Source organism: Carcharodon carcharias, chromosome 15 (assembly GCF_017639515.1).
Source record: "Carcharodon carcharias isolate sCarCar2 chromosome 15, sCarCar2.pri, whole genome shotgun sequence".
Classification (NCBI taxonomy): Eukaryota; Metazoa; Chordata; class Chondrichthyes; order Lamniformes; family Lamnidae; genus Carcharodon; species Carcharodon carcharias.
Window position 1 is genome coordinate 130,101,844 of NC_054481.1, and position 26,865 is coordinate 130,128,708.

General features: G+C 38.8%; 1 protein-coding gene across 4 annotated transcripts in view; it reads right to left on the reverse strand.

The window, feature by feature from the left end:
• LOC121288047 (guanine nucleotide-binding protein G(I)/G(S)/G(T) subunit beta-1) overlaps positions 1–26,865 on the reverse strand; it is a 77,486-nt gene that overhangs the window by 14,831 nt on the left and 35,790 nt on the right. For all 4 annotated transcript variants that reach the window (XM_041206314.1, XM_041206313.1, XM_041206316.1 and 1 more), the window contains exons 2-5: positions 14,975–15,082; positions 12,121–12,159; positions 4,509–4,615; positions 1,975–2,038 (exon numbers count right to left, since the gene is read on the reverse strand). In XM_041206314.1, the coding sequence (XP_041062248.1) occupies positions 1,975–2,038; positions 4,509–4,615; positions 12,121–12,159; positions 14,975–15,031 (267 nt within the window). In that variant the 5' untranslated portion in view covers positions 15,032–15,082. The remainder of the gene's footprint in view (positions 1–1,974; positions 2,039–4,508; positions 4,616–12,120; positions 12,160–14,974; positions 15,083–26,865) is intronic.

The window sequence follows — 26,865 nt, forward strand, 5'->3', positions numbered from 1 at the left end:
TAAATGGAGGGTAAGGAACCAATAACACATCCTTGGGGGCACTCCAGAGATAACAACCTGATGAAGGGAAGAAATGTTACTGTTGGCAATTCCGTGGCTATAACTGGATAAGGGTGGAATCAAATGAGGGCAGACCCTTTGAGTTGGACAACAAACAGCATTGGAAACAGAAGGTGCATCAACCCTGTCAATACCTGCAGAGAGGATGAGGAGGAAAAATGCATCATAGTAACAATCACAAAAAATAAATTGTGACCTTGATTAAAGCTGATTCAGTTCTGACAGGGTCGGAGGCATAGTTGGAAAGGTTCGGAAGAGTTGAGAGAAAGATGGAGACACTAATTTGGGAAGCAACAGTATGTTTAACAACTTTGGAGAGGAAAGGGAGGTTTGAGATAGGGCAACAGTTTATAAAGCTAGATGGAATCAGCCGTTTTGAAAAGGAGGTGGAGATGATGGCAGCTTTGAAAGGAGGGAGATATCACCTGGGAAGTATTTACAACATCAGCTAGCAGAGGGGCTTGGAAGGAAAGTTAGATGTTAGGCAATTTAGTGGCAGTGGGAACAGGTGACGAACTTGGAGATTATGTGAGGGATGATAGAGGAATGTGGGCTTAGAGCTAGGGTGGGGGAATCTGGTGGGGTAGGGGTAGGAAGGTTTGGCAATCTAAACAAAGGAAAACAGGGGAAGCAGCAGAAACTTGTTGATGTGAGGGTGGAGATGTCACCGCACAACTAGCAAAAATATGTACCCGGGGTGAACATATTGGTTTTCATGTCTCCCACCTGGGGTTTAGCTTTTGCAATGCTCTTTAATAACATTTAGCAGAGTCATATTTTTGCTGCACTTTATCAAAATTACTTTTGAATGTGAAGTCCAGCATTTTTAAAGATAAAATGGTTAATAGACTGATTACAAATATATATTCAGGCTGGTTCAGGTGGTCAGGCTGAGCCTCTGGCCCTATGTCCTCTCTATCACAAAGACTGCCTACATACACATCTGTAACATAGCTATCCTCCAACCTCAGTCCATCTCCAACATTTATTGCCAATCCCTGAATGCTGCTAGTGACTTAAAACACAAGATAGAGAGTTTACCTTATATAGTTTATATTTGCTTATGTCAACTCCATTTCAAATGTAGTGAGTTAGTCATCCTCCCTGTAGTAGATGTACCAGCCTCAATAAAAAGTGCTGCAGTGCACCACCACATCAGGAATTTCCAGCTGATTCTATGCCAATTCCTTTGTGCAGTCAAAGATTCTGAACATTTCAATACTTTTGTACATCTCTGAAAACACTATGTTTACAACCACTGATACAGTTCAAGTCTGCAGCTGCTTACATGTGCAATTAAACTATAAAAAAAATCCAACAATATTTGAAATCTTTTATGCAGCATGCTTCACTTCAATTTGAATTGGAGAAGTCCACATAAATAACACTAAATATCCTAAATATCCCAGCAGAGATGAGTTTAAGGCCTACAAAGCACAACTGAGGGAATTATAAAGCAGAAAGTTATTGTTCAGATTTAGAATTACACCACCCTCGCACCCACCCCCCCCCCCCGCCCCCCCAACATTGTTTGCTTTTTTTCTTGAAGACAGTGACTCAATCTGTAGGTGCCAAAAACCCTCCTTGCACCTCACACAATTGCCCATTTACGTAGACGGCAATGGTCGTCAGCAGCTTTCCTGACCATGGCGAATGTAACTGAGCCTGATCAGTTAACCACTTAACATTTATGTATCATACACGGCTTATTTATACAGCAGGTGATGCCATTACCTGCAGAGCTACTGGAGATAATTTTACAGATTTTGAAGTTGTATGACTATAGTGATCCGTAGGGTCCAATAGTACAGTTAAACAAGGGTGCTGTGGGTATATTTTGAATGCCCGTTTGTGTTAAGTGCAGCCATGGAAACTTTGAGCCAAATTCAATTCCAAAATTCAGATTGGGCTCACCTTGTTTGTGGTGTAGCTATCCCAGATGATCAATTTCCCATCTTGGGAGGCACTGACTAGCAGTCTACAGGGATAAAAACATGAAAATACAGCTGATACCAATTTCAGAATTATACTTGGAGTAGGTCCAACCATAACATTCAAAATTGATCTGTAATTTCTAAAATAATTCAAGTATTTTAACAGTTCATGTATAACCAATAAACAACTTTATAAGAGAAGAGTTTACAGAAATTAACACCCACAGGTATATGCTTCACATGACAAATACAAGCAGAGTATTCTCTAAAACATTTGACTCACACGCTGTTAAATATAGGCAAGTCACACAGTTCTCAAAATCACTTCACAAGATTTTTTGCTCATCATATGCATTAAACTAAGTTCAGTGAAATACTAAAGTGATTTAAAAGCGAATTTCTTGAATAAACAATTATCAGATTTAACGTAGAAAGTGTACAGTGGGTTGCAGCTTTGTTCATTACCAAAGTACTTCAACACCAAACCTTTTTTAATATATTTCATTATAAAAAGGTCCTTTTTGAAAAGCTTAATTTTAATTAATTCAATTTAATGTTTTGGAGGTAAACAATATTACTCTACAGTTTAAACACTTAAATGTACTTACTTTATAAAACATGCCTCATGGCATTAGTTAGCTTTAACTTGATGCATTAATGCACTTGGTACTAGGTACATTTTCCAAATTTTATCAAAATACAGATAAAGCTACTAAGAATTTAACATTTTTCCCATATTTTCAAGACTTCTCATGACAGATGCAGCTCAATACATCATGGATTTTCCTTTGTACATCATTAACTATCAAGAGCTTAATAACTTGAAGCAATAACAATGAAAGTCTACAACACACTTTGTAATCTAAATTAAAACTAATTGTTTTTTGTATGAGTTTGAATTTTAGTTACAACACATTGCTAAGGCTTGTGTTAACCTAATCCCTATGCAATTTAGCTTTCTGCATATTGTTGCTATTCTTATGCTACAAATATTTTAACAAATTTAATCTTTGAACACAATACATCAAACTCAAGTGATAATTTAAAATTTTTTCAAAGGTATACCACTATATGCATTCAGCATTTAGGATCTTTAATAAACACATACTTCTATGCGAGATTTAAAGTTACAGGGGCCTATAACTATCAAGTTTTATATTCCATTCAACAAATATAAAGCACTTTTGTGTGTCGTGTTATTTTCATGAAACGTGGGCATAAACAGCAGCTGCTAGTGGTAAACAGCAAGCCACCTGATTGCAAGTGCAGGAGGGTTCTGACGATTAACTGCTTTGTGCACACATATATATATTAAGCAATGGAATGTTTACTAAAGTTTGTGTTCCAAAAAACAAGCATGATTTAACAATGAAAATTTTGGAAACAATAAACACACCTCTTAAGAAGTTACATTTAACTTCCAAGTTGACGGCAAAGGATCAATATCTAAACTATATTAATATACAAAGGGAGATGTTTATTTTACCTGTTTGCTACTACAATTTGGCAAGTTGCTGAAATGCTGGGTCAGACTGCTCATCTACAAGATGAACAAGCCCATTCCCTGATGGTCTCCAGGGTATAGGTGCACCTAGTCACAAAGCATTTAGATTTCCCTAATGATCTGATCCACACCTGCTTCAGTTTAATTAACCAGAGTTTTGGTTTGTGCATTTATTCATCCAGATTTCAAAAATCTGGATGCTTAAACCCTTCTTTACCTGAAGCATCATCTTGCATTGAAAATGAAAATACTTCCAGTGTCAGAATATGCAAAACTTAAAATAAAATCAATACATCAATGATGCTGCATTAATGTTAAACCTTTTGTTGGCACATTAATATTTGTTCCATTTATTGCCTTACAGTATTAAAATCTGGTTTGACTGAACACTGATGTGGATTTACTGAAATCCACACAAGTGTGAATGCAGCCAAACAGGTTTCTCAACAAAAATAATTACATTGTGATTGGTCTTATTAAAAAACCGTCTATTCCAATCATTGTTCAGTTTGTAATATCGGCATAATTAAAATTTTAGTGGCATCAGAGAAAGATATTCCATACTTGAACAATGAGACAAAGTTGTTCACAATGGAATTAAGTTAGTTAACTCCCTCACCCAGAAGAGCTCCAATGCTAAGTAAATAGTAAGTAATACAGTGCTCTAATAGATCACGCAGTTCAAAAATTAATAGCAATTGTTCTGTATTAAAAACACTATATGGTTAACATTTCATAATGTTTTGTAAGATTGCCACTCGTTTATGTTGTGCACTGGTCTCGCTCTCTCCAGAGTCATTAGACAATAAAAACAGGCCTATTGGGATTAAGTAGCAAACAAAATTCCATTTAAAATGGCGATGTGCTAATGACAAGACTGTTCGTTATCTAAATTTTTTTTTAAAAAATCCTAATGAACTTACTTTATCCCATGCTACAGCTCTAACAATCACTATCCTTCTGAATCTATAGTAACACTTAGAAAACAAGAGAACTAATGATGTACACACCTGGAGTCAGTACCCCAGTGCATTGCATAAATCTTAGCAAGGTGGCCTCTTAGTGTTCGCCTGGTACGCATCTGAATTCGACCGACTGGGTCGATGTTAGCTGTAATCTATAGAGGAAAAAAAAACGTCAGCTTGCATCGGGGAATCTTGCCCATATTATTCATTTCATAAGAATTTTAGAACCATGACCACAATAACCATAAATCTGAAATCATCCAATACTGAAAGATTATTTTGTATTTAAAATAAAAATATCAAGTACTGGGAATACTCAGCAAGTCTGACAGCATCAGAAAGAGGAGAGGAAAGGTTTCAAGTTAAATATGACTCTTCTGCAGAACAGTTTTGAAGAGTCATATTCGGTTTGAAGTTTTACTCTCTACATATACTGCCAGAACTGGGTATTTCTAGCACTTTGTTTTTATTTCAGATTTCCAGCATCCTCAACATTTTGCTTTTATTTAAACGTTTGTAGTTGCTATATTTATGAAGCTGGCAAATTAAGAAAGAAAATTAATGAATCATATTATGTCACGTTCTTTTCTGAGCAAGGATGATTTAACAACAGTTATGAATAGAAACTCAGATGGACTCCCTACTAAACTCCCTAGTTCATGGTCTCCTCCCCAAGTGCAACACCCCACTGCTATCCAAGCTGAGATCAGTTAACTCACCGAACACACAAGGTCCTGATTTATGTTTTAGTATTAGGTAGAAAACTTAAATTGTGGGAAAAGTGAATTACTTGACACAAAGGTGATGAAAGATCCAAGAAACGTTGAAAAACTGATGGTGAAAACGTAAAATAGGGCCCAGGCAAGGAAGTGGAGTAACTGCACAATCAGATCAGCCGTGATCTTATTGAATGGCGGGGCAGACTCGATGGGCCAAATGGCCTAATCCTGCTCCTACTTGTGATCTTATGAAAACAAAGTCTAACTGTAAAAAGCTTGGAACTAAAAAATGTACAGGAAGGAAAAGCATTTCAGTCAGATTTCAAAATATAAAGGGAGTGGGAGATTTATGCAGGGTTGGTAGTTGAGGATGTCATGAATTATAACAAAGTCCATTTAATGATTTCTCTTTTCTGTGGAGCATGTCCAGTGGTATATTTGTGGATAAGTGGGCTGGAAAGCCATTTCCTCTGAAGTTTGGTTATGATGTGTGGGGCAATTTAAATCTTAAAATGTTATGGACAATATTTAGATTTAGACTTCTTAATTTTACCAAAACCTCTCTCACCATTGCACACCAAGTATTATCCTACTCTAGTACCAATTTTTATGAAACCTTTGAATTAGACTATAGTACAAATTATACACTCAGGTTTACGTAACAATTTTACAGAGCAGTTATAACACGATACATCCTGAGCCTAAATGATGACAAGTGGCAAAAACTTGTTAAATCTGTGTCATGCTCCAAGGTGAAAAGAGAAACTATTTTAACTTCAATTACTTCTAAAGGTTTCTTTTTTGCTTGAATCTTCTTGCCACATTACAGAATGTGTAGGATGAAAATTGAAATCCAGCACGTATAAATGGAAACAGGAAAAAAGTTTCTTTGGCTGAATGTTGAAATAAGGAAATCTAGCCATCTTTGTAACGTGAACACAACCAGTTATTTTGCTGACTTGTATATTGTAGAAGTTTTTATGCAAACATTTCAGGATGATATAATAAGCTTTTAAAAAGAGGAAATATGAAATTTCACTGACCACTGTATATAATCTGGCTAACTCTGCATTGTAGATCACAGGAATCCATTCAAATCCATGTTATATTTATAGAATCCCAGAATTTGTTTTCTTTTTAATGTTAATCTTTGACAAGACTTGTTCCAATAACAAAGAATTTTAATATCCTTCCATTAGAATATTCATTATTCTGGGAACAATCGTGTTTATGATGACTCATCACGAATCCCCAACTAGTGCAAACAGTATTTTATTACTTACTTTTTAAAAACTTTACAATTTTCAAAATTCTTATGTCACTCCCCTTTGCCTCTTGTTTCCAATTAAAATTATTTTTTAAAATTTCCTTCAAGGCTACAACCTTTTCTTTGTGGTAGATCTTCCTGTGATTAATATAATTCCTGTAATGCCTAGAACAACATTCAACCAAGATGTCAATGTCTTCTACAATTTACCAACTGCTTGCCATAAATCCTTTATATTTAAGATCCAGAATCCTATTTTCTTTCTTATACTCCATTTTGCCAAAATCATGAGGTTTTGAAAGGTAGTTAATGAAATACGGTTTACACTGGTTGGGGTGGCACAATTGGTTAGCACGTTCTGCTGTTAACTGAAAGGTTGATGGTTTCAGACCACCCAAGGAAGCTCACGGCTTTGTGCATTAATGGCTTTGTTACAGGATGGGGCTATGTAGTTGCATGATCCACTGCCACTGGGTAGCATACTGTGACAAGCAGCCAGGTGGATAAGTCTTTCTTGTCTGTACACAGCCTCTGCATCAAGACCCTTGTAGTGCCACACGGCAACTGAGCACCATACAACCTTAGGTTGAACTGCAGGGATTCTCTGTGAAACCTTGGCCCCCAGCGATATGATTTACAGGCTCACTGGCGTGGGGACACACCCTGGTGTCCATCAACTAGGTCCCAGCTATGGGTCAATTAGAACTCACTTCCTTGTGTCAAAGGCACAGGAGTGGAGTCCTACAGGCCTCTAAGTGCCTACCAACTGCAACTGAGCGGGTCCTGGACATAGGGACTCCCAACGCTGCTCTGGATTCAGTCAGAGGTGGAAAGGGAGATGCAGATCCTGGGTAAGTCTGTGCTTCCAAATCCTGTCCAGGTTATGCAGCCAAAATAAAGTGGAGAAGACCCTTTATCCATTACCAGCAAGAGACCAACACGGTAGGTAGCAATTTACATGTTATAAGCCCAGTTCAATGGCATATGGGATGGTGCTTCCAACGGTGGGAAGCATCATTATATACTACTGCACAGTCACCATCCACCTCAAACTGGGGAGCCTGCAGCCATTAAGGTACTGAGCTGCCAATGTTTGCCTCTCTGTATATATGCATGAGGATTAGGGATTCTATCCTGACAAGCAGACAGAAAATGGGTACCCAAGGAAAAAAGTGAAGATTTTCAGGCTTGGAAACTGGAAAGGCAGGACTACGTTCTGGCTTGCATGATGATTTGCAATCAACAAAAAAATGTACATAAACTCCAGCTGACAATCGATGCAAATGCGACACCAGCTGTCAGCAGGAATTTGTCACAATGACAGGTGGTTTCAGAAGCTTTAAAGCAAGATGCCAACCCTGCAAAGATCATCCTGCACCACCAAGGGGCAAGTTCTTGCTTGGCACCTCTGGCAGACTTTGCCTTTCCAGAATCAACATGTTCAGCCTCAAAAGATAGGGTCCGCCACCTCTGGTTAACTGAAGTTAAGGTAAACACCAAACTTAAGGAAAAAACATAACTGCGCAAAGTCGAATGGCAGGTCAGATGACTGGTCAGAATATAAACAACGGCAGAGAATAACTAAAAGGTTAATGAGTAAGAAATTAAGAGTGAGAAATGTAAAAATGGATAGCAAGAGTGCCTAAAGGTATTTAAAATGGAAAAAAATAAACGAGTGTTGATCCTTTAGAAAGTGACAACATGCAGTTAATAGTAGATAATAAGGAAATAGCAGATGGAACGAACAAATGTTTTGCTTGTCTTCACTATAGAGGATGCAAAAAACATTCCAGTAATACCTAGTAAATATGGAGGTGGAACTGAGAGGGGAACTTGGTGAAATTATAATCGCTAGGGAAGTAGTATTGCACAAAGTGATGGAGCTGCGGGCAGACAGACTCTGGGTCCTGATGGACTTCATCCTAGGGCCTTAAAAGAGGCAGCTAATAGGTAGTTGGTGTTAATTTTCCAAAATTCTCTAGATTTTGGAAAGGTTCCATCAGACTTGAAAGTAGCAAACATAACCCCTCTATTCAAGAAGGGAGTGAGGCAGAAAACAGGAAACTATAGGCCAGTTAGCTTGACGTCTGTTGTGGGGAAGATGTTAGGAGTCAATCATTAAGGCCACAAGATATCGGAGCAGAAGTAGGCCATTTGGCCCATCGAGTCCGCCATTCAGTGAGATAATGGCTGATCTGATAATCGTCAACTCCACTTTCCTGCCCATAACCTTTGATCCCCTATCTGTCTATCTCAGCCTTAAATGTACTTAACAACCCAGCCTCTACAACCCTCTGTGGTAAAGGATTCACAGATTCACTTCTCTCTGAGAAGAAATTCCTCCTCATCTGTCTTAAATGGGCGACCCCTTACTCAGATTATGCCCTCTGGTCCTAGATTCTTCCACGAGGGGAACCAACCTCTCAGCATCTACCCTGTCAAGCCCTCTAAGAATCTTATATGTTTCAATAAGGTCACCTCTCATTCTTCTAAACTCCAATGAGTACAGGCCCAACCTACACAACCTCTCCTCATAAGAAAATCCCTCCATACCCAGGATCAACCTAGTGAACCTTCTCTGGACTGTCTTCAATGCCAGTATATCTTTCCTTAGATAAGGGGACCAAAACCGTTCATAGTATTCTAGGTGTGGCCTAACAAGTGCCTCGTATAATTTTAGCAAGACTTGCCTATTTTTATACTCCATTCCCATTGAAATGAAGGCTAATATTCCATCTGCCTTCCCTATTACTCACTGAATTTGCATGCTAGCCCTTGCGATTCATGCATGGGGACCCCCAAGTCCCTCTGTGCTGCTGCTTTCTGCAGTCTTTCTCCACTTAAATAATGTTCAGCTCCTATATTCTTCCTGCCAAAGTGCATAAGGAGGTTACAGCTGGGCACTTACGAGAAACTCAAGGTAATCGGGAAGGGTCGGCATGGTTTTGTGACAGGGAAATCACATTTAAATTATTTATTGGAGTTCTTTGAAGGAATAGCATGCACTGTGGATAAAGGGAAGCCTGTAGACATGCTGTACTTGGATTTCCAGAAGGCATTTGATAAGGTGCCACATCAAAGGTTACTGAGGAAAATAAAAGCTCATGGTGTAGGTAGGGTAATAAGCAACAGTTGCCCAAAATGCAGCACCTCCTATAATGTAAAAAAATTGTATTAGTATGGATAGAAGATTGGCTGGCTGGCAGAAAACAGAGTATGCATAAATGAGTCTTTTCTGATTGGCAGAATGTGGCGAGGAGTGTCCAGCTGGGGCCTCTCAAATTTTCATAATTTGTGTCAATGACTTAAATGAGGGGAGTGAAATTGCAGGTGACAAAAAGGTTGGAAGGAAAGTTTGTTGTAAAGAGGAGGCTGCAGACAGATCATAGATAGGTTGAGAGAGTGGGAAAAATATGGCAGATGGAGTATTATGTGGGAAAAAGTGAAGTTGTTCACTTTGACAAAGAGAATAAAAAAGTGAGTATTAACTTAAACAGAGAATGGCTGCAGAATTCCGAGCTGCAGAGGAATCTCGGTGTTCCAGTGCATGAGTCACAAAAGGTTAGTATGCAGATAAAGCAAGTAATTAAGGTGGCTAATGAAATGCTCTCCTTTATAACAAGAGGAATTGAACATAAGTAATGGTCAAAAACAGAAGATGCTGGAAAAACTCAGCAGGTCTAGCAGCATCTGTGGAGAGAGAAGCAGAGTTAATATTTTGAGTCTGTATGACTCTTCCTCAGAGCCTTCAGGCCCTTCTTAAAAGTAAGGATGTTATGCTTCAGTTATACAGGGCATTGGTGAGACCACATCTCAAATATTGTGTGCAGTTTTGGTATCCTTATTTAAGGGAGGATGTAAATGTGTTGGAAGGTCAAAGGAGGTTTACTAGACTGATACCTGGAACAAACAGGTTGTCTTATGAGGAAAGGACAGACAGGCTGGGCTTATTTCCGCTGGAGTTTAGAATAGTGAAGAGTGATTTGATTGAAGATCCTAAATGGTACTGACAAGATGGGTGTGGAAAGGACATTTCCTCTTGTGGGCGAGTCCAGAACTAGGGGATACTTTTAAAATTAGGGGCTGCCCTTTTAGGACAGAGATGAGGAGAAATTTTTTCTCTGAGGGTTGTGGGACTTTGGAACACTCTGCCTTGGAAGGTGGTGGAGGCGGGGTCATTGAATATTTTTAAGGCAGAGGTAGATGGATTCCCTTGCCTAACAAGAATCTAAGGTTATCGGGGATAGATGGGAAAGTGGAATGCGAAACGAACAGGTCAGCCATGATCATAATGAATGGTGGAGCAGGCTCAAGGGGCCGAATAGCCTACTTCTGCTCTTATTTCACATGTAAAAGTGCAGCAGTTGATCTCAATTGATCACACCTAAGTTCTGAGGCTGCATTCCCATCATCTCTTGCAGATGGAAGGATGCCAGCCAATCAAGTTGAGGATTTGTAATGAGTCATTAAGAACAACATTATCCCCAGGATAGTGAGGGGGAAATTAGAATTTGATATTGGAACAAGTCTAGCTTTCTTTGAATATTTACTTTGTCAAACGTTTAAAAAATATATAAAATGGAAGGGGGATTGGAGTGATTTTACCTTGGGTGGGAGAGCTAACATAGCTATAATGGCACAAATTCCAGTCTGTTCTGGAAGTTCTGTAATTCCAAAAACATAACATGGTTTTGATTGAAATTCTGCAATCTATAATGCAGAGTTAGCCAGTTTGGATATCATGGGTCAGTGTATTTTTTGTATTTGCTCTCTTAAAGGCTTGCATATTTTATTGAAATTTTGGCCCAGAAACTTTTGCAGTATACAACTCAGCAAAAAAACTCACTGGATAAAGATGGCTAGATTCACTTATTTCAGTCAACAAACCTTTAGCTGCACCCTGTAGGATTTATGGATAATATTTACTCTCTAGACAAATTTTGTTTCACTGTTCTTTTACCCCCAAATGTACTGTCACATTTCTCTTCATTCAACTGCATAGGTCACGAGCCTAGTTCACTGACCTGTTTATGTCCTCCTTCAATTCCCAGAGTTCTTCCTCACATCTTGCGATACTCCCTAGTTTGATATCACTCAGCAAACTTCAATGTTATTCCTGCTCTTCCTACACGCAAATCATTTATGCAGACAGTAACAATTGTTCAGGATTGCAAGACCCCAATTTGTTAAACATACATTTATTCCTATTTTCTGTCTTTCAATTATTTGCTTCTGCTGGAGCTATATTCTCTTAACTACCTCATACTTCAATGTTTACAAGTTTCTTCCACATTTTATCAAATGCCTTTTGGAAATCCATTCATACATTATTGACTGCATTTCCTTTATCAATTCATATTCCAATTATTTTAACAGCAGAAAAATTAAATTAGACAAACACAACCTGCCCTTTACAAGGGCACGCTGGTGGCCTGACTGGCCTGCATCTTTCTGAGTATCCACTAATGACAACTGACAAGGTTTATTCTGTAATAAAAACAAAAAACTGCGGATGCTGGAAATCCAAAAACAAAAACAGAATGTAGTTACCCTTTCCTGAACAGGTACATTTTCTGAAGCTTTTAAATAAATTCTTTAAAAATACCAAATGATGGAAAAGCTTGCAAAAAATCTAATGATTCGAGTATGCCATCACTAATTATATCCTTACCTGGGCCAGAGTGGCATCTGCACATGCTTTCCTGGCATCCTAAAAAGGGAAATGGAGACAATAAATAAAAAATGCACTAACATATTCCAATAAAAGACCTTCTGGAATGATCAATACCTTGGAGAGCATTAATGTAATTCTATTTAGCCCTTGCAAAATCTTTATTAGTCAGTTTTGATTTTTTTTAAAAATTCCTTGGAATGTGGAAGACATTGGCAAAGCAGTATTTGTTGCCCATATCAGGGCACTGAGACAACACAATGCGGAATTGGGGCTGTGTAGGCCTGACCAGATGGGATGTCAGGACACTGGTGATCCAACTGGGTTCTAAATATTCAGCAGCTGCCATGACCATTTTTTTAGGTCTTGTCAAGATGCATTAAATTCAACTTCACAGCTTGCTGCAATGGGATGTGAATTCACGACTTCTTTCTAGTTGCTGTTCAGTGCCATAACCACTGGGTATTATACCCTGCTTAACTTGAAAGCTTTCAGAATGGCAGTAAGTGTTAAACAGATAACAAAGTGAAAACACAAGTCAGAAGTCAGAATAAACTAATGATGATTACTCTAGCTTGAGCTCAGTAAAGTGATACTCTAATGCCAATAAAGTGAATAGCCTGAAACACACAAATTCATCAGCCCACCAGTCAATTCAGTTTAATTACACTTTGGTTGTGCTTACTTCAAGAGATACAATTACCAGAAACAGCAATAATCCTCTTCTGCAGTTTCAAACGACTTTTTAAAAACCCACTAAATTCTCCAATAAAAAAACACGGTAAGGAACAATGACTCTCCATCAACATTCTTTGTCAACAAACATAAACAGATTTTTCTTCCTTAGAATAACAAAGAGAAAATTCTTAAGATATTAGAGATTTCGTACTTCCCATGGGAAAATAAAATTAAACACCCAGTTTATTTCAAGAGCTCACTTATCCATTAATTTTAATCATTTACATTGTGAAAAAGCCCAGAGATCCATGACATTGGAATAAAACTCAGATGCAATCTACTCAGAAATGTAATCTATTTTTCTGTATTTGAAAATGAATGATTTGCCAGAAATTTCTATATGCTATGATTGTTAGTTGGCAGCACCAGTTGTGAACTCAGATGACGTTGTGCCCATGCATTCTGATTCTACTTTCAATGTTTTCTTGCTCTTCCCCAACTATAACAGTGTCAAAAAGGGAAACCCAAGAGGAATTAAGTAGATCAACTCAGATGTTTTTCATCATGTCCTGGTGAAAACGTACTGCCAACATGAGATCAAATAACACACCTTTACTGGTGGTGCAATCCTTCGAAACGGAATCTATTTAATTAGACATATCTGTGCAAATTATGTGCTTGCTGGGTTGGATTCTTATATCAAGAGTGGGTCAAATTTAGTTGGTTCATCTTAAAAGACAGCTAGATCAAGGTGGCAGAATGCAAGAGACACTGGTTATTCATGTCTGAGCCCCCAGTTCAAGCGCAGGCCAATGAAAACCTCCTCTGTCAGATGGTTGTATAAGTCTTAATCCAGCAATTGGAGTTATGGGCCTACAGCACAAATCTGTCTCTAACTATCTCAGAGGCCACAGGGTGGACAGTACGGGAGATGGAAAAAATGCCACAGGGTGCAGCATAATGCTTTGGGGGTGGGGCCAGGAGGTATTGCACAATTCAGACCCCAGGTGCTTGAAATGAGAAGAGTTCCTTTTCCCAACAGTAGCATTTTCAGCTTGAGCACTTTCCATGGTTCACAATTCTCCAATTGATTGCTTCTGTGGGGCCTTATCAACTGGAGAAGCTGCCTTGTTTAGCATATCCTACATCAGTTTGTTCCTGGCTACATAATAATTGGTGTACTTCAAAAAATATTGTGTGAAGCATTTTGAAACTACTAGGTCAGGAGGAGTGTTTGAAGCACAAATACCAACAAACAAGATGGGGTGAATGGCCTGCTTCTGTGCTGTAAATTCTATGTAATACACCAATACATTTATATACATCAGCAGTTGAACCAGTTTAGGTACAGTGCACACAAATTTCAACAATATCTGCAGCTGAAAAGTTCCAATGTGTTTAGATTCTTCACCAATTCATCCAGCAATAGAACCTTTGCTGTGGATAGGTAATTTGGATCACGTGCAAGATGAACCACAGTCAGTTGCCAACTAGGTTAACAGGTTTTGCAGTTACTGAGGCCCATAAAGCTTCTCATTCAAAGCTTGCCATAAATTTTCACAAATAATCTGAGTGCCCTCAATCAAAGTAGAAATTGAAGATATAATTTTTCTGATCTGTAAAAACTATTTCATAGTTCTTTGACAGAATGTTGTTGGAACTTGGGTGTTCGGGAACATTGGTTCTTAAGCGGACACTGTATATTCATGAAACATCAGAGTCAGGAACAAAAGAAAAAGCTGACATTCAGTATCTTGAACACATGGAGACTTACAACTTGTTTACTACAGGTTGGATAATTTCAATTAAAGCACTGGTACTTTGGGGGCAAGGAGATTTGAAATTCAGGGGGCAGATAAACAACCTAGCTAATAAGCCCCGCTAAATAGTACTCCCAACTGGCCAATCACAATGCACATCAATAGCAGGCCTGAAACACATCTTTCTCACTTCCACTCCACCTCCCTAAATGATAGCATGCCAAGATACTGAACTTGCTATACAGGAAACTGCAGACAAACCCACAATGTACCATTCACAGCACAGTGCAGTGATAGCAACACTGCCATTCCTTTCAAGTTTAATTTTTAAACACCTGCCTACTTTTGAATTCAAACCAAACTAAAATGCAATAGTTCTACATTTGCAAGTGTGGGTCAGCTGATGCAATACTCACTCGGATCTGATTCTTCAGTTGCTCAGCCTCCTGACGTAACTGATCTAGCTCACTCATTTTCCTGTACTAAACTTGTGCTTTATTGCCTCCACTGGGACACTCCAATATCTGAAAAAGAAACCACAGCAAGTCACAATCTGAAAAAGATCAAAGAGATTGGAGGGAAAAAGTACATGTCAGAACCCCTAATATAGCTATAATGTAAGAGAGTTAACAATAAAGTCAAAAAACTGCAAAACAATTCTTTTGTTAAAAGCTCTATTACTTTTACGCATTAGCAAAATTCATAAGGAAAGCATATACCAATACGTACCAAATGTTTATCAAAATTTCAAGTATTACTGAGAATTGACTTCAAAAATTTTATTCCACATTTTTCATATACTAAATATATAGCTTTTCTTTTAAATGCTCTTAGCACTGAGGGGTAGAAAGAATCTCCACCAGCAACGCTGTCTGAACCAGGAGATCTTAATATTTTCAACTGTTGCATACTTACAATTACCACTTGCAATTCCTTTTGAGTTTTTAAATGCTAGCTTGCCCAAATGATTCAACGCTTTCCTACAGTCTAGTCTATTTGCTATGTGTGTATGGCTGCGTCTTTCTCAGCAGTATAATTCACTCAGGCTCAGTGTTGTTGATTCCGATGCTAAGCCAAATCGGTTTAACAAAAACCTGCTGATTATACAAACTCACCGCAATCCATGACCCAAATCCAGTTACTGCCGTAAGACATGTAATTTACACTTACACCATTGCCTCTCTCCATGTTAAGCAAAGAGAAAGCTGGAATTTAGATAGAACAATGGCCAGGTTCCGGTCGTAGCTGGAGGTGAAGTTACTTAGTGTGATTTTCTGAGAAATGAGAACTATGAAAATCACTTTGGTTCCTTTCTTTTCCTTTACCTGGGCAAATAATCTACTTGCTATTTCACAGACATTAATAAATCAAGTTGCATTAGCTGAAATGATTGTCTCAGCTATTAATTTTGCCGCTGTTACAAATATAATGGGTAAGTCATGTGACAGCTCTAACTGACCTTGCTTAGGAACTACTGTACACTTTGTACAACGCATCCACTTCCAAGATTTTTTTGAAAAATCCAAACTACTGAAGCAAACCTGACCAAATGAACTTCTCAACCATTAAGACTGTTTCCCAGTTCAAGAAGCAAACTGGCAATTAAGCAAAATATTAAGCATCTGCTTTTAATTCTCATTGAACAATTCCTTCTCTTTGTAACTAGAGATAAAACTTCACAACATGAACTTAAAATGTAACTATGGCTGACAAAATTCACGGTCCAACTTGCCAAGATGGCAATTTTATTTGATTTGAAGTGAATAGCTGGATCACTGCTGCACCAGGATTAAATCTCAACTGTAAAATGGCTTCCAACCAGCACATTGATTGGCCCATTCTCCTAAACTGGGTTTGCAGCTAGGCAATGACACTAAATCCTTTAATCTTTTTATAAAAAAAATGCCAGGGTTAATGCTATCAGAACACTATCTAATCCATAGGGCTGTCAGTACCATTTACTGCTCAATGTAATGAATGACCTCTATGTCATTTTAATCATACTAATTTACTCACTTACAGTGTAGCTTTAACTTTCTCAGTAACTGATGCATCTAGACAGCTCCAATAATACAATGGAGGTCAAATTTGGGGCTTGCTATGTTATTAATACTATTAATTCTTTTAAGCTGGTTGTGTTATGGTAATATTCCAATGATTCTAATATGTTTAGGGTCTCCTATAATGCAGAGTCAGAGACTGTGCACTGGTTCTATGTAACATTCACTATACTGGCCCATGGATTATAAATTTTGCTTTGAATTCAAATCATTGGTTAAGTAAATTTGACTTAATTTTCAGAAGTACAGAGCCCAGGAATGATCCTAAGGTCCTCTTCAAAGTCTGTACTACAATCTTGGTGACAGTCTTTAGAACTGCTGAGGCTTCTGACAAGTCTTTATCATCAGTGAAATTCATGTTCTGATGTCAAGATGTCTTGTAAGTAAATTGAAAGTTACAGCCAGTGAGTGGAGGGTTATTTTAATATCAACTCACTGGTAAACAAAGAAACCAGCTGGCATCAAATATTGTGCTCTGCTCTTGGTGGCACAAAGGCACTTCCAGCTAAAGTAAAGATAATGCAAGGGCTTCAGCTTGTGTGCTGGGTTAGACTGTGCTTTGCTTAAAAACAGCAGACAGAAAATAAATTCAACATTTAAAACCAGCTTCCACAGGAAAGCCCTGAATTATTTTTTAATAATTTAAGTTGTGTATTGTACATATTTTCATTTCTCTATGCCCGTGAGAAAATACATGGCAGAGTGTACGTTACTTAATATGCTCTAAGCTTACTAGATGCAGCTTTTCATTTATTTTGCAAGATATTTCTATTAATAAACTGTCGATATAAAGTGATCATCAATAAGAAGTGAACAAAATGAAGAGTACATCAGGGCTAAAGTATAAACCATGAATAAGTCAATTGCCATTTTAAAGATGGCTGGTCTAAATGTGGGTATGAACCACCTCTTTAAAAGCAATGCCAGTTTAGTGTCAAGTGACCAATAAATACCAGCTTTCAATCAAACATCAGGGACAGTCCAGATATGTAGCATTCTAAGATTAACAAACCAAAAACAATAGCAGCCAGTGGCGATATCAAATGAATTAAATTTGGAGTCAGGGTTTTACAGGTTATCCAATAACATCTTGGGGGATATAGGCTAGAATAAAGTAATTTTGATCCCTGGACATCTGGTTATGATTAGGCACAATGAAGAGACACACTTGCCCCTTGTGTAAATTCTCCAACATTTCAAGGACTGTTTAAAGGGTTGGTTAGTCCAAATAGTTGATTGGCCAAATTTGTTTGGGATCTGTATTTCTGCAGCAGCTCACACAACCTGAGTGCCCCAAAGCACTTTACAGTCAATTGTATACTCCTGAAGTGTAGTCACTGTTGTAATGTTGGAAATACAATAGTCATCTGTGCACAGCAAGCTTCCATGAATGGCACTATAATAATGACCAGATAATGGTTTTTTTAAAACTGATACTGATTGCTGTAAGAACACGGTCATGGATGTAATCAGTGTGTTTCTGCTGTAGTCACTTATGAGTTGCTGTTCTTTGCATTCATTCCAACTATATATCTGACTAGCTCCAACTGGATTAGTCAACTTCCTTACACACAATGGCTGATTTGGAAGGTGATGATATGATGTACAATGAGCAACTGGGAATGCGGAGAAAATTCCGAAGCAAGGCAATAAGAAAAAAAAATTGAACAGGAGGGGGATACATACTGAGACAAATAACAAATCAGATAAAGTGTTACTCTTCATTAAAATTTACAATTTATGACTAAATCTCAAGAAGTGAACAATTATTACTTAGTGAGCAGATACAAATCAAACTTTCAGCCAATTGGATCAAGGAGTGAAAATCCTTTTAACAGAAAATACATAGGGCACCATTCAGCCCATCTGCTGACCCACACTAATCATGCTCACTATGTGAAACCAGTAAAATGTCACAAAGGATAGGGCAGATTTTGATACTTTTCATAGTGACTACTAAGGAAAGAATTGCAAGATCCACCACCGCACCCCCCAACCCCCAAGTATACATTATAAACAAAATGTTGTTGGACTCTCAAAGTCTTTTAAAGGTTGGAGTTTAAGGGCACACATTTAGTGAAAGGAAAATGTATTTGATGAAACAAAGTCAACATTTCCAATAAAATCTTAAATTCTCCCTTTAAAAACATTTGCCTGAATGAAACTGAAAATTTAAATTTGAACCAGTTGCCTTCTATTGACCTTCAACTTCAAGTTCAGTGACACAATATCACATAAATAAGAGTAAACACTGCAGATATAGGAAACCTCTGAAGGAAGATCAACGATCTGAGATGTTAATTTTGTTTCTCTCTCCACAGATGCTCTGACCTGAGTAGTCCCAGCATTTTGTTTTTATTTCATAATACCACTCGCCTGTTATTGAGCTAATTACCACTTCTGGTGTACACATTGGGAGGAAAAGTGGGAAATGGTGGTTAGAAATGTAGATCCAGACATAAGAGTACAGAAGAATGGACTGATCAGGATGTTCTGTTCTTCCATAGAAATCCGGTTCCTATTTAATTCGCAGAACAGCACATCAGATACATATTATGGTAATACTATAGCAATCATTTTCCAATTCAACTTCACAATATTATCTAATCAGCACATTATTCATTTCACTGATGCTATTACTAAACAGCATATATTTATGAAAGCCACAACAGTTCAGTGTTCATTAGGTCCAAGTAAGTATGAATATCAATTTTGTCATGAAGCGCATTTGCAGTCTATCATAAATTTTAGCTTTAAATGTTTTTCACAGGAGTTGAAGTCAGGTTCAAATAGTGATTTGAGTGTGTATTTTGAGTATATTATCAATTCTCCAAAGTGCCCCACATAATGGTTTTTCCTTTATTTAGGAAATTTTACACCTACTGTTGGGTAGAGATATAAATTATAAGCTGCTGACACCTGGGTGCTTTTTGTCCCATCCATTCCTGAAGCACAGGGCTTGTGCAACTAGTGATAAATTTGGTGGAAACCAACACTATGGCCAACACAGGGAGAGTCACTTTTTAACCAGATCTTCCTGCACCAATCCAGCAGATCTACAAGGTTTCTGCAGACAATACAAATGCATGCTTTGGAAACAAGCAATGCCAATATCCCACCACCCAATATGAACCAGCTCAACTTATACTACACCAGCAACCCTGGCTAAGGCCTCCAGGTTTGACTTGAAGTTATTCCCTACGTGTGCTCAAGATGCAAAAGCAGCAAAATGGGTGCTAAGTACCTAGATGGACTCATGGGTAACTAAATAAATCAATTATAAAATAAGAAAAAAGCTGGAAATATTGCTGGAAAAAAAACTTTTCTAAGCTTTTCATCTTGCACTCATCAGGACACTCGCAAGAATACCAAAATAAAGGGGAAAACAATAATTTATACTGTTATGTAAAGAGAGTGATGATTGGTTGGCAAGTGGCGTTGCCATGGAGAATGCACCATTGATGACAACTTACAGTTAACTGCCAAGCATTGTTTGAAATTTAAACCAGGCAGCTTGGCTTTGCCTGATCAAGGCATTGCCCTGAGGAATGAGTCAGCGAATGGCTGTCACTTAGCTGAAACAGGCACAATGTATGTAAATGTTCTGTCTGTAAAGGACACAGGGCTTGTGTATTAATATATGTAGCTTACTGTACATGCAAATGCGCCACGTTGAGAGCCTGACTGAATCCTAAATTGGCTGTCAGTGTAATTCTTAGCACATCGAGGATTATTTAGCAAATGTTGTCCAATTGTGGAATCATATCTAATGTTGGACACTTTTGAATTTTGCAAATACAGGCTGGTTGGGTACGGGTCTGTACCCCGCCTGTTGTGAATAGCAGCTGGGACATGCTGTTTGATAATATCCGCCAGTCTTTGGGGTATATAGCCTACATACCTAGCATCACACAGGCACTGAAATTCATATACCATGTTACCCATTTGTGTGATGGGCAGGATGTCTTTTTGGCTTGACAGCAGCATCCTGTTGGTGGCGAATACCACTCTTGTTGCTACTAAAAAGTATCAGCATGAAACAGTTAGCTTCATATACTGCTCAAATTTTTGAGATACCTTGCCCTTCCAGGATGATCTGAGATAGGCTGGGCACTTTTCAGGGCTAAAAGTGACAGCCTTAGGCCGGTTCATGAGTTTGCATGAAATACAGCGTGAAATGATCGGACTAGGGCAGCCATTAACCCGCAGGATGCCTTTGATGCCCCTATTTCAGCACCAAGCTTGCATGGTGAGCAAATGGTTCCAGCCCTATTTACAAGGCTGCCAATAAGACCAATCTTACAGTGCGTGAAATTGTAAGAATTCCCAAGTGTATATTGACCAGTGAAGGTAGGCTTGCAGTAGATTGTGGTAGTGAATCCCCTCTCAGATTTCTCAACTACTATTGTCAAGGAAGGGAGTTCATTTGACTGCATTTCATAGGTGAATTTGAGCGCAGGATAGAGCCCATTAAGACATGTAAGGAAATTGTTACAGGCAGCTGCGGATTTAAACATAGAAAACATATCCACATATTGGAAATATGCAAAGGGTAGGTGGTAAGTGCTATTCTATAAAAGACACATTTCTCTTGGAACCCAACAAAGATGCTTGCGAAAGCTGGGCCTAGAGGGGATTCCATGGCAACACCATTTATTTGGGCATACATGGTGTCATTAAAACTGAACTCAACTGCAGGAGATGCTGAGTTCATAAGCTCAACGATTAGTGATTCATGCAATGGTGGTAGGTCTAGATCACCATGATAGTGCTGCAGTACAAATATCTAAGGCTTAAGTGGAACATTGGTGCATAGGCTAACAATGTCAAATGAGCACATGGACACAGCATTGCTATCAATATGCAAGTCCTGTCTGGCCTTCGCAAATGCGAACGAGTCCTTCACCATGAACGTGGAAAACTTGAGGCAAAACTGTAACAATTTGCCCAACCATTTGGTCAATTCATGTTGTACAGAACCGGTCATAGATAAGATAGGGTGTAGAGGGGCATCGCTTTATGTGTCAGCCCATACAAATACTGGAAATACTCAACAGGTCAGGCAGCATCCGAGGAGAGAGAGAGTGAGGGTGAGAGAGAGAGACTGAGTTAACGTTGCAGGTTGATGACCTTTCATCAGAACTCTATTCTGTTCTGATAGTGTTGATGAAAGGTCATCAGTCTGAAATGTTAACTGTTTATCTCCACAGATACAGTCTGGCCAGCTGAGTTTCTCCAGCATTTTTTGTTCTTATTTCAGATTTGCAGAATTTTGCCTTTGTATAAGTAAATCAATTAGCTATTTCTGAATTGTCTTCTGGGCTTAAGATACACCTGAAGAGTTCACCACTTAGGCCATTTCAAATTCTAATGCACCTAACACAGTTTCAATTAATGCATACCACAAAATAGGCTATAGGCACCCACGAGTGCTCTCCCCAACAAGGTAAACTTAAAACTTAAAGGGGACTGGAAGTTTAAATATCAAAATATCTTTGCCTGTTCAAGTCATTGTTAATAATCTCTCACTGATAGAGTAAGCCCTGTTGGAAATTGAGACATGAAGGTATAGATTCAGATATCGGTGGCCATCCCTTGATTTGAGGATCACATCTACTCAGGGTTGCAAGTTTCTGCCATGGGTCTTCATGTGACTGAATAAGTTGATTCTTGACTAGCAGATCTTTGGGCACATGGAGCAGGATGCCCCTTAAGATAGTAGGATCAGGAGTGCAGTTTTGCTTCCTTTTCTTTTCTGCTGCCAATCTGTCTCTCAGCCATCAGTATCAATGGTGCCGGGTAGCAAGGAGAGCTTTAAAGGGTCTCAGAATGTTCTTTGTCCTCCCCTGGAATGTTGGCCATTTGAGTGTTCATAAAAATGGGGCCTGGCGGCAAAGATTGTTTTCAGCCATCCAGACACACAACCCAGTCCATCAAAGTTGATTTTGCAGTGGTTTTGACGGAATGTTTGTGGGGTTACCTTCAAAGAGGGCACTAGCGTTTGTTCAACGGTCTTCCCATTGATTCCAGGGGATGTGGTGGAGGCATTACTGATGGAATTTCTCTAGCGCTAAGGGTCGCTGGTACAGAGTCCAGGTCACACTGCAGCACGTGTGTGGGGTGATGGCAATGGCTCTGTACACTAGGACTTTTCATTGCCTCGTGGGGAGTCTTTGTTGTTAAACACTCGCTGCAGTAATTTGTAGAAGGCTGAACTGGCACAGTTGAACAATGTTGGATCCCCTCGTCAATGGTGGTCTTTCGAGAGAGATAGCTGTCAAGGCATGGGAAGTGCTCAGCATATTTCGTACTCCTATGGGAAGTAGAATATTTGAGTGACCAGGTATGAGTTGATACAAGTCTTGTTTTGGCAAAAGGGCAGACCAAATTTCTGGTACGCAGAATTGGAGAGATAAAGAGTGGCTTGAAAATCTGGTGCAGAGTGGGCAAGGAACTGCAGTCATTTGCAAACTGTAGACTATGTATATCCAAGGTGGTCAGAGTTTTCTGTCTAGACATGCTTAATACTGACACCACAGGGCAGTTGATCAAAAAACATTGAGATATGGTCCCTATTCAAATTGCTGACAGAGATTAACATGAGCACCAGAAATGAAGAACTGCTAATATCCATGGAACCACACCTAGCACGTGTCACTTTCAAAGAATAAACTTCCATTTGCACTGTGCCTTAGATGCTCTTAACACTCAAAGCCTAAGCCAATTAAGTTCTTCTGCAGCACGGACATTGCTGCAGTAATCTGTTTTGGTGGTATTGGTTGAAATAGTGCCATGGGAGTGTTTATGTCCATCTGAGCAGGCAGACTGCCTTAGTTTGATGTCTCAAGACAGAAAGGAGAAATTTGAGAGTGTGTGCAGGTAAAAATGAGTGCCATGATTTATTAATTTAGTGCATGGATCCTAATCAACTGTTGAAAATATTAACTTAAACAATGTGCCAGTTTACATATTATGGGATTACTTAATACATCATCTTTCACTGTTCTTGTTGAAGTTACCAGCAACAATCCTACAACTCTAGTACATTTTGCAATACCCTCTCTTGACACCTCCAGATGTGAATTGTATAATGGCAACCCTAACTAGATTTGCAGTTAAAAGTGAAGACAGAATATGAAAATTTCACTCTTTGACAACAAAGACAACACTGGATTCTTGCCCAGCAAGTGTTCAATCGCTGTAAGCAATGTAATATAAGACGCCCCACATTCCACCGCTCACAAACTGAGAAGGTCTCACATCTTAATACAAAAGCAAAATACTGCAGTTTCTGGAAATCTGAAATAAAAACAAGCACTGAGAAAATCTCAGGTCAGGCAGAATCCATGGAGAAGCGAGTTGACGGTTCAGGTGAAAGGACTTCAATCTGAAACATTAGCTTTCAAAGGCACACACAGATAAATACTTAAGAGTTACCAAATATAAGTGTTTAAATTATACTTAAAAATTTAATTAAGTTACCAAGCAGATATCAGCTGGAGGTCTAAATACAACATGCACAAAATACAAAACAAAAACAGAATTACCTGGAAAAACTCAGCAGGTCTGGCAGCATCGGCGGAGAAGAAAAGAGTTGACGTTTCGAGTCCTCATGACCCTTCGACAGAACTTGAGTTCGAGTCCAGGAAAGAGCTGAAATATAAGCTGGTTTAAGGCTCTTTCCTGGACTCGAACTCAAGTTCTGTCGAAGGGTCATGAGGACTCGAAACGTCAACTCTTTTCTTCTCCGCCGATGCTGCCAGACCTGCTGAGTTTTTCCAGGTAATTCTGTTTTTGTTTTGGATTTCCAGCATCCGCAGTTTTTTTGTTTTTATGCACAAAATACATTTTGACTTTATATTTTGCGTGATAATTGAGAACAACAGGATAGTGAAGAAGGAAAAACAACTACACAGAGCTGGCAGCGAGAGAAGAGGCTTTCATTCAGGTTGTGCTTTCACATTCCTGGCATTGACAAATAGGTCACAATAGTGCCTGAATAAAAGGCTCCATAAACCAGGAAACAGCAATTTTAAAGCATGCTTAAGTCAGGATTCAGCACAAATAAGGTATTATGACATTGTTGCACCAAAAGGGAAGGGATGATGTGCTTCAAAAATAAATATTTTAAATTTAATCACAACATGAATGCAAATTGATTGAAATTCACACGGCAAATTAAAATTAAATACAAATTACATGTTGTAAAGAGTTTGCACCAAAATTCCAGCAGAGACCTAGAAATTCAGTTTTTAAAAAAACTATTCATTCACGGGATGTTTTGTTGCCTAGCCTCAACTGGGGTTTGCGAAGCGGTGGTTAGCAATCTTCGTGAACCCCTGTAGTCCATGAAGTATAGATACGTCCACTGAGCCATTAGGGATTTCCAGATTTTTGACCCAGCAGTGAGAGAATGGTGATATAATTCCCAAGCCAGGATGGTGGGTGGCTTGGAAGGGAATGCATCTGTTGCCCACGTTCTTCTAAAGTGGTAGAGGTTGCGGGTTTGGAAGGTGCTGTCGAATGAGGCTTGGTGAGTTGCTGCAGTGCTTGTAGATGGCATACACTGCTGTAACTGGGCACCAGCGATGGATGGAGTGAATGTTTAAGGTGGCGGATGGGCTGCTGATCAAACAGGTTGCTTTGTCTGATGTTGTTCAGCTTGAGTATTGCTGGACCCTGCACTCAACTTGCAGCAGAATTTCCAGCCTCTGACCTGCTTTTGTAGCCACAGTAATTACATGGCTGGACATTTAAATTTCTGTTCACTGGTAACCCTCCAGGGTGTTGACGATGGGGGATTCAGTGATGGCAATGCTGTTAAATGTCAAGAGGTTACTAAGTCAGCCTCCCTTAAAATTCAAACATTCAAATTTATCAATTGCTGTACTCCAATATAACAATGATATTTAAAATCCTAAGAAATGCTACTGTGGCGACACCAAGAACTAATAAAACTCAATTCAGTGACTTAGAAACAAAAAAATGCTGGAGACATTCAGGTCAAGCAGCATCTGTGGAGTGAAGCAGAGTTAATGTTTTACATCAAGATGATCTTTCATCAGAACGTCCAGTGACTGCTTGAAATCAATGATGTGATAAAGTTTAATACTGTACTGTTCTATAGAAATTTTTGAATACGCAATCTTTTTGATCTGTCCCAATGTCTGCCACCTCACTACAAAAACATACTATTACATGTCCAATTGAACATGAGGTAAACATGCTGGGAGCAGATGGTCAAGTTTCAGTGAAGCATTACTGAAAACAGAGTCTAGAAATAGCTTGGATGCAGTCAGAGCCCAACCATTACAAAAATACTAGACTGTTGAATTTCCAGTTTGGCTCCATAATTCCCCACCGCCCACAAAAAAATGGTCCTACTTTATACATCCTATCTGATTTACTTCAGTATTGATTTGATACTAATTTTTCTCACCGAATTGCAGAATCAATGCAGATCCACATCTAGGACCTGGGGCAAAGATTTAGGGCAAGAGATACAGGTGAATGTGAAGGAGAACTTTTTTTGTTTTAAACAGAGTGAATGATAATGGTGTGGAACTCATTTTGCACCAGAGCGGAAGGAGCAGAGACAGTGATTTCAAAAGGAAGTTGGATGAGCATTTGAAAGAAATAAACCTGCAGGGCTACAGGGATTGAGCAGGGCACAGGATTGAATTTGGGGAGCTGGCATGGACCAAATGGGCTGAATGGCCTCCTTCTGTGCTGCAAATAATATAATTATGCTTTCATGGCAAAAGATCATTGTCTTCTATTTTTCATCTGATTCCAATTTGAGCTGTCAGTTATAGGAACCTCTGATCAAAACACTCAGCAGAAACGGCACCAAGATGTCTGGATTTTGTGAATTGATAGCAAGCTGAAGCGGTCCCTTCAAACTATCCATACTGTAAAGGTTTTTGCCACAGTGTGCTTCTGTCTCTTAAAGTCAACTGCCTTGAAATAAGCATTCCTCCTTCCACCCATTATGGTGCTGCTGCCTGACTACTTTAAACAAATAGCTACAAATACAGCAGTGACAGACGCACACACTCACTCCCCAGGTGATAAAGAAATTCAACTATTTAAATAAATCTGGAATAAGAAGTTAGTTATCAGTGATGGTGACCATGAAACTACTCGACTGTTGTAAAAACCAATCCAGTTCATTAATGTCCTTTAGGGAAGAAAATCTGTTGTCAACTAGTCTGGCTTTATGTAACTCCAGACACAATGCGGTTGAC